Source organism: Miscanthus floridulus, unplaced genomic scaffold, assembly GCF_019320115.1.
Source record: "Miscanthus floridulus cultivar M001 unplaced genomic scaffold, ASM1932011v1 fs_211_1_2, whole genome shotgun sequence".
Taxonomy (NCBI): Eukaryota; Viridiplantae; Streptophyta; class Magnoliopsida; order Poales; family Poaceae; genus Miscanthus; species Miscanthus floridulus.
The window spans coordinates 22,153-35,786 of NW_027096382.1; the positions used below are offsets into that span (position 1 = coordinate 22,153).

The following is a 13,634-nucleotide window of genomic DNA, read 5'->3' on the forward strand; positions in this document are numbered from 1 at the left end:
AGTTACAGCTCACGTCGGGCCACCCTTCCAAACAGGTCCTTGGTCTCGCCCCGTACTCGCGTCTGGAGACGCCCCCCATCCCCCCTTCCGCCGCAGCTTTCATCACGTGCACGGTGCACGTACGTCTCGCTTAAAAAAGCAACAAAAACAACATGCCGCATACTCAAAACGATCTGAAATCTCCAATGCTTGGGCTTGGGCACCAGCACCACTGTGCAAATTTGAAATAATAAAATCGGGTCCACAAACAAATTCGATACAGAAATATAATTGACCCTGTACTACTGTCAACAACGAATCTAGTGAGATTTTTTAAGTATACTACTCTACTACAGTATAGGACTTGTCCAGGTTAAAAGCTCGAATTACGTTTTTTTTCTTAGGGAGTATATTCTAAACATAGATATATAGATTAGGAAAAATGATAATTGCCGTTTGCTTGCTCCGTTCACTCCGCTGAAAAAATAAACCGAAACGTTATTTCAACTGATTTATTGTGAGAGAAAAATACTACTCCGATTAAAAAAATAAGCAGAAAAAGATGTATCAGAGAACGGGACCTTTGTTGTCCTTACTTAGTGCCAGGCTAGTTGTCGTTACTTAGTGCCAGGCTAATAATAGCTGTGAGCCTGTGAGAGAGCAGCCGGTTTCGACCGTACGAGGAAGGACCCTGGCCCTGGCGGTCGGCCCTTGCGATGAGAGATGCGGTGGGGGCCTGCGGGCCCGGGCACGGGGCATCGGCCAATGGCTGTTCGACAGCGGCGGCGCGGAAACCACCCGGTTTCGCGATACCCCCTCTCCCCCTCCGATCCGTCGCGGCAGCGCGCATCACCGCTTTAAATCCGCTCCTGCCGGCCGGTCCCTCACCTCCCCTCCCTCTCCCTCTCTCTAGTCTCTCTCCACCGCCGCAGCTAGCTGTGACGTCATGCACTCGCCGGCTCCATAGCGCCAGCGCCTACTATCTACAACTGTAGGCCTAGTTATCCTGTCAATCAAGCCTCTCGTAAGGAACAAGGAAGGTAGCTAACTAGTTTTATAGCTGCTGTCGTCGTCGGCGGCGGCATCGGCCGAAGCGACGTGCCTGTTCTTAGAGGATAGGATAGAGGGTGAGCTAGGATTTTGGTTGAGATCAGGAGGGGGAGGAGGCGCGGCGGCGATGAGGCGCGGGAAGGTGCAGCTGAAGCGGATCGAGAACAAGATCAACCGCCAGGTGACCTTCTCCAAGCGCCGCTCGGGGCTGCTCAAGAAGGCGCAGGAGATCTCCGTGCTCTGCGATGCCGAGGTCGCGCTCATCATCTTCTCCACCCAGGGCAAGCTCTACGAGTACTCCACCGATTCATGGTACGCTCTCGCCTCCGTTGCTTACGTTTCAACGCGCTCCTCTGCGTGCTGCACCATTTCCAAGCTATCTGAAACTATGAATTACGGTGCGTGCTCCGTAATTATCTGTTCGAATTTGCTGAGAATTTTCGGGGCTTATTTGGATTTTGGATAGACAGACGTACGACTCGGGTCATACATAGTCTAGAATCTAGATGAAGACGCGTATAGCGTGTGCCGCTCGTGCGAGCGAGCGCTATATACGAGGTAATTTTATGTTCCGCTTTCGCTGGGATGGCGTTCGCTGCTCTGTTTGGGGAAATCTTCTGCCATGCTGCAAGTGTTAATTGCTTGACTGAGTTGACTCCTGCTGCGGATCAAGTTGGGGTGGGTGATCCATGGAGCGAACCGCAATCGATCCAGCGATCCAACTGATTTCCGGAGGAGCACTGGTTGCTCCATCTGTATTAGCCGCTGACCCAATGGGGCCCAATGGTTATTATGGATAGCTCCAAAATTACTCAGACGCACGGCGAGGGGTGAGAACAAAAGAGAAGTCGCACACTTTGGGAACCAGTACGGCGGGGGCCTTGGGCGGCGCGGTCCCACTCGGCATAGGCGGAGTAATAGACGAGCTGGTAGAGCGCGTGCGAGTGCTCCGGCTGCAGCACCTCCGCTGCCGCCACCGCCGCCCATACGGCGTCCCCGGCAGCTCCCGTGCCCGCGGCACCCGCGGCGGAGCGGAGCGCGGCGAGGAACGCGGCTGCGTCGGCTGCTACGGAGGCTCGGGTGCGGCGACATCGGGACGGTGTACCTATCCGAGCTCCGCGGCGGAGGCGCTGGCAACAGCGGCGTGGGGAGGCCCTGCTGGTTCCCGATGAAGGTGATGGACAAGGCGGCGCTGGAGGGCCGGCGGAAGCTGAGTTGTGCGCAGACAGAGCGGGAGATCCTCCTGTTGTATTGCCATAAGATCAGCAGGAGCGTAGATTTAATCGGGTACTTCATGTAAATAGATACCAAGTTCTAGTACATGTTCTAGGCAGAGATTAGAGAGAGGAGTAGAGAAACGTGTTGAACCTGACACCGCAGAGGAGGATCCGCTCGCGTTCGTTATAGAGTCGGTGTCTATGCTAGACAGCGATGGTCGGGGAAGAGTACGCTGATAAGCAGTGGTGACCGGCGGTGAAGACCGGTGGTGGCATAGTGAAGTCCGGCGTTGTGGCAGTCCTTCGGTGTAGATGCAGAGGCGACGCGGCTGGTGGCTTTTCGTTACTGGCTGCGCCCCTCTAGATCAAATTAGGGTTTAGGGATTTCGGTGGGGAGCTCGGCTCAGACGAACCTCGTGTTAAGAGCCGTCAGTCCCCACCTCTTTTTATAGCGCAGTATGACATGGGCTCTCCAGCCATGGTAGGCTGGGCGCCCCCGATCAAGGCGCGAATCAAAGGTCCAACTGGACCGTTGGGTCCAGTTAGGATTAGAGATCAATCTAACAATCTTCCCCTGATCTCCTTCCATCTTTCATTTTTATATCATTTACTTTTTTCATTCCATTACAGATTAGCGCATAGAGCATGTCACATCGTCACGGTCCATTGTCGATAGATTTAACAGCTACAACACACCACTCTGTTCTAAAATAGATACTTATCTTTGGGCCTTCTTTTGTCCAGGAATTATAGGTTTTTCCTTAAACCCATGCCGGCTACATGTTCTCTGAACACGTTGAGTGGTAAGCCTTTTGTAAACGGATCCACGAGCATCTTTTCGGTACTTATATGCTCAAGACTTATGACATGATCCCAGACTTTATCTTTCACAACATAATACTTAATGTCAATGTGTTTGGCAGCACCACTTGACTTATTGTTGTGAGCATACTGTACTGCCGGATTATTATCGCTTTATAACTTAAGTGGTCTATAGATGTCGTAAACCACCTTCAAACCGGGTATGAACTTCTTTAGCCAGTTCACCTGCCCCGTTGTCTCATAACACGCTACAAACTCGGCATACATTGTGGACGATGTAGTGACGGTTTGCTTTGAGCTTTTCCATGAAATAGCTCCCCCAGCGAAAGTGAATACATATCCAGACGTGGATTTTCTATCATCTCCCGTATAATTAGAATCTGAATATCCCACTGTATGGAGTGAATCAGATCTTCTATACGTCATCATGAGGCCTTTCGTTGCTTGCAAATAACGCAAGACTTTCTTTATTAATTTTCAGTGTTCTATTCTAGGATTGCTCTGGAATCTGCCAAGTAATCCGATAACAAATGTCAAGTTAGGGCGCGTACATACTTGAGCATATTGCCAACTTCCGATAGCTCAAGCATATGGAACCGCTTCATTTGATCGATCTCATATTAGTTCCTAGGGCATTGAAAATTCCCATATCTGTCGCCCTTGACTATAGGAGCAGGTGAGGGACTATATTTGTGCATACTGAATTTCTTTAAGATTTTTTCTATGTATGCCTTTTGTGATAGTCTTAATACCCCTTTACTTCTATCTCGGTGAATCTCGATCCCTAGAACGAACGAGGCTTCACCAAGATCTTTCATATTAAATTTTGAGGACAAAAACTTCTTTGTCTTCAGTAGTAGACTGACATCACTACTAGCAAGTAAGATGTCGTCCACATACAGGACAAGGAAGATAAACTTTCTATTCTTGAACTTTGTATAGACACAATTGTCCTCAACATTCTCTTTAAACCCAAAATTCCTTATTGTCTGATCAAACTTCAAGTACCACTGTCTTGAAACTTGTTTTAATCCATAAATGGATTTCTTTAAGCGGCATCTCATTCGTTCTTTTTCTTCCATGACAAAACCTTTCGGTTGTACCGTGTAAACATTTTACTCTAAGTCTCTATTGAGAAATGTCGTCTTTACATCCATCTGGTGTAATTCTAAATCGTAATGTGCCACTAATGCCATTATGATTCTGAAGAAATCCTTACATGAGATTGGAGAAAAGGTTTCATTGTAATCAATTCCTTCTCTTTCTGTAAATCCTTTTGCCACAAGTCGCGCTTTATATCTCTCTATATGCCCTTGAGAGTCAAGTTTTGTTGTGTAGACCCATTTACAGCCTACTGTTTTGGCTCCTTTAGGAATTATTTCCAAGTCCCAAACTTTATTGGCATTCATTGATTTCATTTCATCTTTTATGGCCTCAAACTACTTTGATGAATGATCACTTCTCATGGCTTCTTCAAATGAGATGGGATCATTCTCCATTTAAAATTCATCAGTGTTGTATGCTTCATAGTCAGCAGGAATAGCTAATTTTCAAGCTCTTTGAGACCTTCTAGGGGCCTCCATATTTGGCATATCTTCTGTTTGAGGCTGTTGTTGCTCCCCTGATCATTTCGTCATCTAGGAAGATAGCGTGTCTCGTTTCCACAAACTTTGTATGTCTGACTGGACAGTAGAAACGAAAACCTTTTGACTTTTCTGGGTAACCAATGAAATAACAACTCATTATTTTTGGATCTAGCTTCCCAATATTTGGGTTAAATACTTTAGCCTCAGCAGGACTCCCCCACACACGTAAGTAGTTTAGTGAGGGTACTCTTTCTGTCCACAACTCATACGGTGTTTTGGGCACCGACTTGCTTGGTACTCTATTGAGAATATAAATGGCGGTTTTTAACGCCTCCATCCACAGGCTCATCGGTAAGGTAGAGTAACTTATCATACTGCGCACAGGGTACGATTGCGTCTTTCAGCTACTCCATTCTGTTGAGGTTCGTCCGGTGTAGAATACTGGGCTACTATATCATTCTCTTATAAAAACCTTGTAAAAGGTCTAGGAACTTGGCCATATGGGGTATGTCGACCGTAGTACTCCCCCCATGGTCGGACCTGACTATCTTAATCTTTAAATTGTGTTGGTTTTCAATTTCTGCCTTAAATATCTTAAATTTATCCAATGCTTCTGTTCTTTCTTTGATTAGATAAATATAGCCATAACGGGAGTAATCATCTATGAAAGTTATGAATGAATCATAATCATCCACGCTCTTTACAGGAAACGGACCACAGATGTCTGTGTGAATAATCTGTAAAATTCCTATGCTTCGTTTGACATATTTCTTAATTTTGTTTATGTACTTTCCTTTTATGCATTCTCTGCATTGTTCTAAATCTGAGAGCTCTAATGCAGGAACAATATCATTCTTAACTAGTCTTTCTATTCTCTCCCTCGAAATATGGCCTAAACGACAGTGTCATAATTTCGACATCGTATCATGAGCTCTCTTTCGTTTTCTGTTTACATCCGCAGACGAGAATACATTCACATTGTCGCACGCAACGTTTCCATCATCGCATACAACATTTATATCATCACGTAGTGATAACAAATAAAGCTCATTTTGTAAGATAGCAAGACCAACACATGCATTATTAAATATTATCTTACATTTGCCATTTCCAAAATGGCAATCATATACATCATTGTTCAAGCATGAAACACTAATCAAGTTTCTTTGTAACGAGGGAACATAAAGAACATCTCTAAGTATAAGTGTGAAGCCATTAGTAAGTTCTAGAGAAAGATCGCCAACGGCTTCAACATCTGCTCGGACTCCATTTGCAACTTTAACGTGTCTTTCGCTTCTTTGCGTAGTCCTCGTCGAACGGAATCCCTATAAAGAATTAAGAACATAAACAGTTGCACCTGTGTCAATCCATTAAGTAGATTTCGAATATTGTACATACAGAGATTCATTTATGAACGTAATAATGTTCTCACCTTTATTTGCCATGATCTTCTTTAAGTAATCGGGACAATCTTTCTTATAATGTCCCATCTTCTTACAATAGAGACACTGGTCTTTCTCTACAGTGAACTTATTCTGCTGAGGCTGATGCAGCATGGGACCCTTTCCTTTTGACTTTGAGGAGAAATTAGTATTATTATTCTTTTTCTTATTGTCTTTCAGATAATTGATAGTGCCACCATTGTCATCTTTCGTTCTCTTCTCCTTTTGCACACACATAGCCATGAGCCTCTCCATGTCCTATTTCTCGGGCTGTATGTTGTAGTTGACAACAAAAGTGTCAAACTTTTTTGGCAAGGAAGCAAAAATCAGATGGATAAGAAACTCTTCTTTGAGAGCCGGATTCATTGGTTTTAGCTTGGATGCCAAATTGCTCATCCTTAGTATGTGCTCTCTTATGCCACCATTACCTGAGTACCTCTCTGTCATCAGCTGCTTTATCAGCTATGTAGCATATGTCTTTGAAGAGTCAGTGAACTGACTCTTTATTCTTTCGAGGTACTCGGTAACGGTGTCACACTCTGGGATTGAGCCCACAATTACAGGCTCAATCATGTTCTTTATCACAGCCAAACATTTCTTGTTGGTAGTGACCCACTTCCTATGCCCAAGGTCATAGGACATTCTTTGGGATGCAAAATCCCTCTCTTTGGTTGCCCAAGCGGCATCAGCCTCATTTGTCTCCCTCACCGGTGCCATAGGCTCAGTGGGACACGGTGAGGTGACTACACAGTCCACCTCAGTCAAGATGAAGCCATGTCAATCTTTTTCTTTCACTCCGTATAGTTATCACATTTGACAGTGGGATCTCTTTGATACAACCCATCAAGTTGTATCCGTCTGAAAACACAATTTATATAGTGTGAGAACATAAATAATGACAACAATTGTATGCCTTGATTTCAACGTTGGTCAAAATTAAAACATACAACTGTTTATACGTTAAATCTACATCACCGTTGGGCAGAAATAAAATTAATGTATAACAAAGAACTCAGCATAATATTGCCATTAATCAACGTTGGTCAGAATAATAATAATATTATAATCAATTAAAACATATCCATTTCAAAATTAAATTCTCCCGTTGGTTCGAATTTAATAATGAAAATAACAACTTTAAATACGCAGCGGAAAAGTAATCTCAATTTTATGAATTTTATCCATAGGAAAATTCTCTTTTCTATTTTCTTTAAGCCATTTATCAATTTTCCAGGAAATAAACATTTACTGAAAAAAGAAAAAATAAAAAATTGATTCAATTCATCACTGTTCATTTGGCCCAGCCAGGAATTCGGCCCGGCCTGCCTCTCTTCCACGCGCGCTGCCTGCACCCAGGCCGCAACCTGGGCCTGGGCCGGCAAAGCCACGCGGCCGCGCGCGCCCGCCTAGACCGCGAGTCGGCCCGATCAATCTCGTCCGCTCGTCTGCATCGGACGGCTGCGCGTGCTCGTCGGACGAACAAAACGGCGACGGCAGCGGCCCCCGAACCCTAGCGGCCATTCGGCCTTCTCCTTCTCTCTCTCACTCTCTCAGCCGTAGTGAGTGCACCGAGCGAGCGAAGCAGTGAGCGAGCAGACGACTCGACGCCGTCGCCGGCCCCCTCGTCGGCGAGCACACTCCCCAGCAGGTGAGCATGCCGCCGTCAAGCGGCCTGGCTACGGCGCCCTTTTGGCCAGAGCCCGGCGAGCAGCGCCCTCGGCTCAGCCTTCTTTTCCCCGCGCGCCGGCGAGGCAGTAGCGCTGCGCAGCGGCGAGGTAAGCCAAAACGGCTCTTCCTCTTCTCCCTTTCCCCTTCTTTCTTCTGGGATTAACCCGATTTGGGGATGGGATAAAAAATTAGGGTTAGGGTTTCTTTTCCCGATTTGAATCGGTCGATTCGGTTCATCTTTTTTATTTGATTTGATTTCTTTTCTTTTCTATTTGTACCCATACCGAAATCTACTCAATAGAATCTGGCTAGCTGTTCCCCTTTCCCGTCGCGAGTTAGGGTTTGACTCACTGGAGTCATTATTCATCTTCCCTGACGGGTTAGGGTACTGTTCTTGTTCCCCGACGGGTTAGGGTTCGGATGAACCTCTGTTCTTTTCTCAGATCCAAACGGATCTAAACTGTTAAGCTAGATCTATACCTCCACAAGGCTTTGATACCATTGTTGTATTGTCATAGGTCACTAGGAGCATAGATCTAGCTGGGTACTTCATGTAAATGGGTAGCAAGTCCTAGTACATGTTCTAGACAGATATTAGAGGGAGGAGTAGAGGAACGTGTCGAACCTGACACCGCAGAGGAGAATCTGCTCGCGTCCGCCATGGAGTCGGTGTCTGTGCTAGGCAGCGACGGTCGAGGAAGAGTACGGTGATGAGCAGTGGCGACCGGCGGTGAAGACCGGTGGCGGCGCAGTGAAGTCCGGCGTGGTGGCAGCCCTTCGGTGTAGATGCAGAGGCGGCGCGGCTGGTGGCTTCCCGTCACTGGCTGCGCCCCACTAGATCGGATTAGGGTTTAGGGACTTCGGTGGGACGCTCGGCTCAGGCGAACCTCGTGTTAAGAGCTGCCGACATCCACCTCTTTTTATAGCGCACTGTGACAGAGGTCCTCCAGCCATGGTGAGCTGGACGCCCCCGATCAGGGCACGAATCAAAAGCCCAACTAGACCGTTGGATCCGGTTAGAATTAGAGATCAATCGAACACACCTCCAGCTGCACCCGAGCCATTAGCATGGTTTCTTGTGTCCTGTCGTCGCGCCATGCGCGTCCTGGCCGCCCTGGGTAGACCACGTACGATGACAGCTCACGGGCAGCAACTACGAGCTAGAACGAGCAGAGGAGAGCAGCGAGGACGGTCACTAGCGAGAGCAAGATTGTTGCACCGGCCGCGGCGCCCTCATCGGCGGCTGGCCAGCGTCCGAGATCCGAGGTACAAGCACTGAGCCAGAGGTCGCGCCGTATGTACTGCCACACGGGGAGGATCGAACAGTTGGATCTTTCGGTTCTCTGGTTTCCGATCCATCGATCCAAATCCTTTGACTGATATCAGAATGGAGCCCATTTGGTTAGATTTTATGGACCGGTTCAATGAACCGCTCCACTGATCCGAACCACGCCCATCTTTAGACTGCGGAAGGATACTATACAGCTCATCTCCTACTCTTATCTTAATCAATAATATGTGTACTTAGTATATATCTTTGGCATGCGGGGACGATTGGGGATTACATGGAGCATTATGATTTCTTTAATTTGGATTACACCCATCACTTGCTGCTTGCACCCGTAGTTTCTTCGCACTTCCTCGGCTTAATTTGACGTGATTTTTTCTTTGTTCTTCTATTTTTTTCTTGTGCCTCTTTCAGTCTTTTCTGATTTGCACTACTTGTTGTCGACCCCCATGGTATACACACGGTTTCATATGCATGGAGTCCTTGTCCACTGCGACGAGCAACTATGCTAGCTTGTCTTTGCTCTTGACTGATGATTGACGATGCTGAGCATGCTCATATCGCAAGCCCTCATGGAGCACATAACTTTACTTTGTGTGTAGACTTTCTTCTTTTGATATTGTTATGTGGTACATATCACTGTGGTTAGGTTGCCATGATTTTTTTTGAATGAAGAACTGATAGGTGCACTTACACGGATCCATCCTTTCTTCTTCAGTACTTACTATCACTGCTAATAGCCCATCATGGCTTCTACTTCTATCTGATTTCTGAGTTTATATTCAAGAACAACTAGTGGGTGTGCATGGTTTCTGAATACATCAACAGAAACCACTCATTATACTTGCATAAGCTGCTGTGGACTTGTCACCTTTTGTCTCTGTAAAGTAATTTGCTGCTCCCTGTGTGAAAGCGCGGCAGGGGCAGGCGTCGAAAGGGCTCCCTGCTGCTGCACTGTAGCCGCGGCAGGGGTAGGCGCCGAAAGGCTCCCCTGTAGCCACGGCAGGGGCAGACGCCGAAAGTCAGGTCTGCTGTCACATCTAGTCACTGTAGCAGCATGACAACCCTGGCATGTCTGTGTACTAGGATTAGATGGGTAGAGTTGTATATATAGTTTCTCACTGCAACTCATTAAAGAGAGCGAATTCAGTTTTGCCATCTCCTCTGCAGAGCTCCGGCCAACGCTGGTGCTTGTGCTGTGTGTGCGCGCTCTGTTCTTCCTCCCTTCTTCTACCTTTAGCCATAGTGTGTGGTCGGCAACGCCGGTGAGCGGTCGGCTCACCCGTGCGGGAGCCGGGGCCAACAGTCTCATCTTCCTTTCTGCCATCACTATCATCTCAATGGCCCTTAGCCCTGGCAAACCTTCCACTCTGTTTGTGAGGACTGAGGCAAAAATCTTCTGAGTCTTAGTAACCATGCATTTAATCAGATTGATAGGTTTTTTCCTGAATAATGCTTACTGAGCTCAAGATTTATGCATGGCAGTAAGTACCTGCCCTATCGCACATAAAAATGATAATATTCTACCCGTCCTCCTACCTTCTCTTCTCCTCTTTCTTGTCCACTTTGTACCACTGATCAATCAAACTTGGGCGATTAGCAACATGTAGCTCTTCCATATATGAAATGATTAAGGATGTCAGCACATAATAAAAAAGGAATTCCAATGGCACATGGTGTCCTGTGTGTCCTCTAGAAGAACCATTCATCAGCCAGATGTTTTTTTTTACGTGTTTTCTGCTCTGACAACTGTGGTCTAATTGACTGAAAAGGAGAGGACTCCGGCACAAAAGGGAATGCTATGTTTCAATTTCAAGACACAAAGATTGGAATTGTAATACTGTTAGCTGGACCTAACCAAGCTTCTTTCATCTTTACTAACTAGATGTCTTTTTGTGAAAATAAAAAACTTAAGAAAAGGAAGTATGTAGTAGGTGGCTTGGTGCCTTGTTTGTTCAAGCATTCTGAGTTCCACATGAGAAACATGGGAGTGCTTGCATGGAACCTAAGACCTACATATGGTAGGGTACTGCATGAATAGAAGGCTGAATAGTGTAGCACTCGTCTATTTCAGTTCTCTCAAACTCCTGTACCTAACCAAGAGTGAGTAGGCATACAGACATTCTGTAAAAACAAACGTAAGACATAAAAATGATAACTTTATTAACCAACGGAATTTGAACTAGCGCCATGTGTTTCTGCTAAAATTCGAAAATACAAGTGGATCACCTTTCAATTAGGTGGACAAATCTGAGAAACTGTTGCTTACTCAATATGCACACCTCTAGACAACTGAATAGTAGCACCTTCTCTAGCAGAAATATCTGCATCAGTTTTCAGTTTATAAATATTTCTTATATGCCTATACTAATTTACTCAGTTTTCTTTTCCTACCTATTTTGATCCCTTTTTTCACATATCTTGAAATTTTCAAATCTTTGCAGTTTAAATGAAAAATATAACAGATAAGATTCTGAATGCATGTGTATGGCATCTCAATATCACATTTATGATTTTATTTCTCCTGATTGTCATTGTGTACCTGTACAAGTTTTACTGAAGGTAGAACATTCCACCATATCAATGTTCGTGTATGTCAGTGCACTTTATCGTTGCAGATTATGTTGTCTGAATTTTCAGTTGCAGTTTTCCTTATTGTTGTTTAATAGACATGGTTCTATACTTTACGAGGTCCCCCCAAACTTCCCTTGCAGCTGACTTTCTTACTATGCAACCTCAAATGCTTTTCGTTTAGGTTTAGCAGCTTTTATCTGAGGCGGCCTTTTTAGAACATTATTACTTTCACACAGCTGTGATGTCTCGTACAAAGTAGAAATTATCCTTCACCTTCCCCTGAAGACCTGAAGTTCGGCAAATCACTGTAACTTGTGCCTGTATTGCTTCACGATTTGACAATAAAATGGGAACCAAATTCTTACAGTACCTCGAGGAAAATGACCTTATCTCCCTGTTCTAGCTTTTTGTCTTCATTATTATGCTCTCAGTGGTACATGGCTGGTCAGTGTGTCTGGTCGTCTGGTGCATGTTGGTGTTAATGTGTGCAGACAGTAGTAGTGGTGGTGTATATTTGGGTACCTTTCTTCTTTAGTGAATTGACATGTAGCTCTCATAGAGGGAAAAAACTCAAGAAACATGAACTGCAAGAGCAGTAAATGTATCACATATTGCTTTATGGATTTAATTTAACAAATACAAATAATGGCCAAGGTGGGGAGCATCCCCACCTGATCTTTTTATGAATGTGTTCCCTGCCAACAAAATGTTATTAAAATCACAAGTTCATATAAATATAATTTATAGTAATACCCTTTTAAAGATTTAAGAAGATATAGTCTATTCAGTTGGTATACAGAATTACAAATATGTTAACTGCATGGGGAGATAAGAGAAACTTCCATTTGTACATGCTGATTCTTAATGTTAATAAGCTTCTGAGATTTGCTAACTAATAATCATATAATTTAATTTTAGTTCATACACTGTTCCATGAAAATTAAGTTACTACAAACAGCAAATGATAGTTTTGGAACATTAAATAAATTATTCATTAAAAAACATAAAATAAATTATATAGGGATGTTCACCGTAGTAATTTCTGTTGTTTGGAGAAATTTTAATTTTAGAGCAATATTGCTTAACATGCTTCAGTTTTATTACTCCCTCCACACGGACTAGTATATATGTGGGGAACTTTGACGCACTAAAACTGATTGAAAGAGCTAGATACAATATAATGCCAGTTAGAAAGGTCCATAACTTCATTTCGGTTTGACTTACTTAATTTACTTTATATATATATTGCTGTCTTCTGTAACTGCTGTTCTTGAGGTTGTTGTGAGTGTGTCCGAACTAATGTTGTATCCTACTTCTGATTTAGTTAGTTGACTGTTGAAACAAGGCTTTCACATGTAGAAAATGAAACGATCTTTAGCTAGTCTATGCATATGTATGGTATATCGTGTATAAATATTACACTATGCTTTCTTGTAGGTCATGAAGGTGCTATGGTAAATGTTACGTTAGTGAATATAATCGTACATTCTTTATCATACATATGTATTGTTGTAATGTTGTGTATATTGTTTAGTTATTCATGCTTACAGTAATTCACTTCCAGTTTTAAATTGTTTATTTCCACTTTTCACAGTATGGACAAAATTCTGAACGGTATGAGCGCTACTCCTATGCAGAAAAGGTTCTCATTTCAGCAGAATCTGATACTCAGGTAAATTCAATTTCCTTAGCAACATATGAAGCTGTTTTGTAACTTCATTCAATATAATAGGCTCTAATTGATTCATTACTATAGCTTTTTAGCTTTTGTTCATCAGAAAATTTCTCCAGTTCCTGTCAAGTTGGACCAGAAGTACGGGATTTTTCATGCTGATCAAGTTTACTGAATATACATATCTGTGTGGTCTTGATAGGATGTTTTTTAGTGGTAGTGTTTTTGTTGGTCATTGGTTGTTTCTTGAGTTAAAAAGCGTGAATCTGATGATCAGTACCTAGGGATGTTGGTGTGGGTGTATTGTATGGGTTCTTTACCCACCTTTTCTTTTTA

General features: G+C 44.1%; 1 protein-coding gene across 1 annotated transcript; it reads left to right on the forward strand.

The window, feature by feature from the left end:
• The first annotated feature begins 840 nt into the window (after window positions 1–840).
• Window positions 841–13,473, forward strand: LOC136530802 (MADS-box transcription factor 14-like). The gene is made up of 3 exons (XM_066523520.1): window positions 841–1,341; window positions 13,221–13,298; window positions 13,383–13,473. The coding sequence occupies exons 1-3, from the start codon at window positions 1,157–1,159 to the stop codon at window positions 13,471–13,473; spliced, it is 354 nt and encodes a 117-aa protein (XP_066379617.1). The 5' UTR covers window positions 841–1,156.
• Window positions 13,474–13,634: the final 161 nt, after the last annotated feature.

Bases quoted from the DNA above. Each gene is read 5' to 3' on its own strand.
- LOC136530802 (XM_066523520.1), top strand. From the start codon at position 1,157: ATGAGGCGCGGGAAGGTGCAGCTGAAGCGGATCGAGAACAAGATCAAC. The intron at 1,342-13,220 runs GTACGCTCTCGC...CACTTTTCACAG, and splicing joins GAGTACTCCACCGATTCATG to TATGGACAAAATTCTGAACG. The intron at 13,299-13,382 runs GTAAATTCAATT...TCATTACTATAG, and splicing joins CAGCAGAATCTGATACTCAG to CTTTTTAGCTTTTGTTCATC.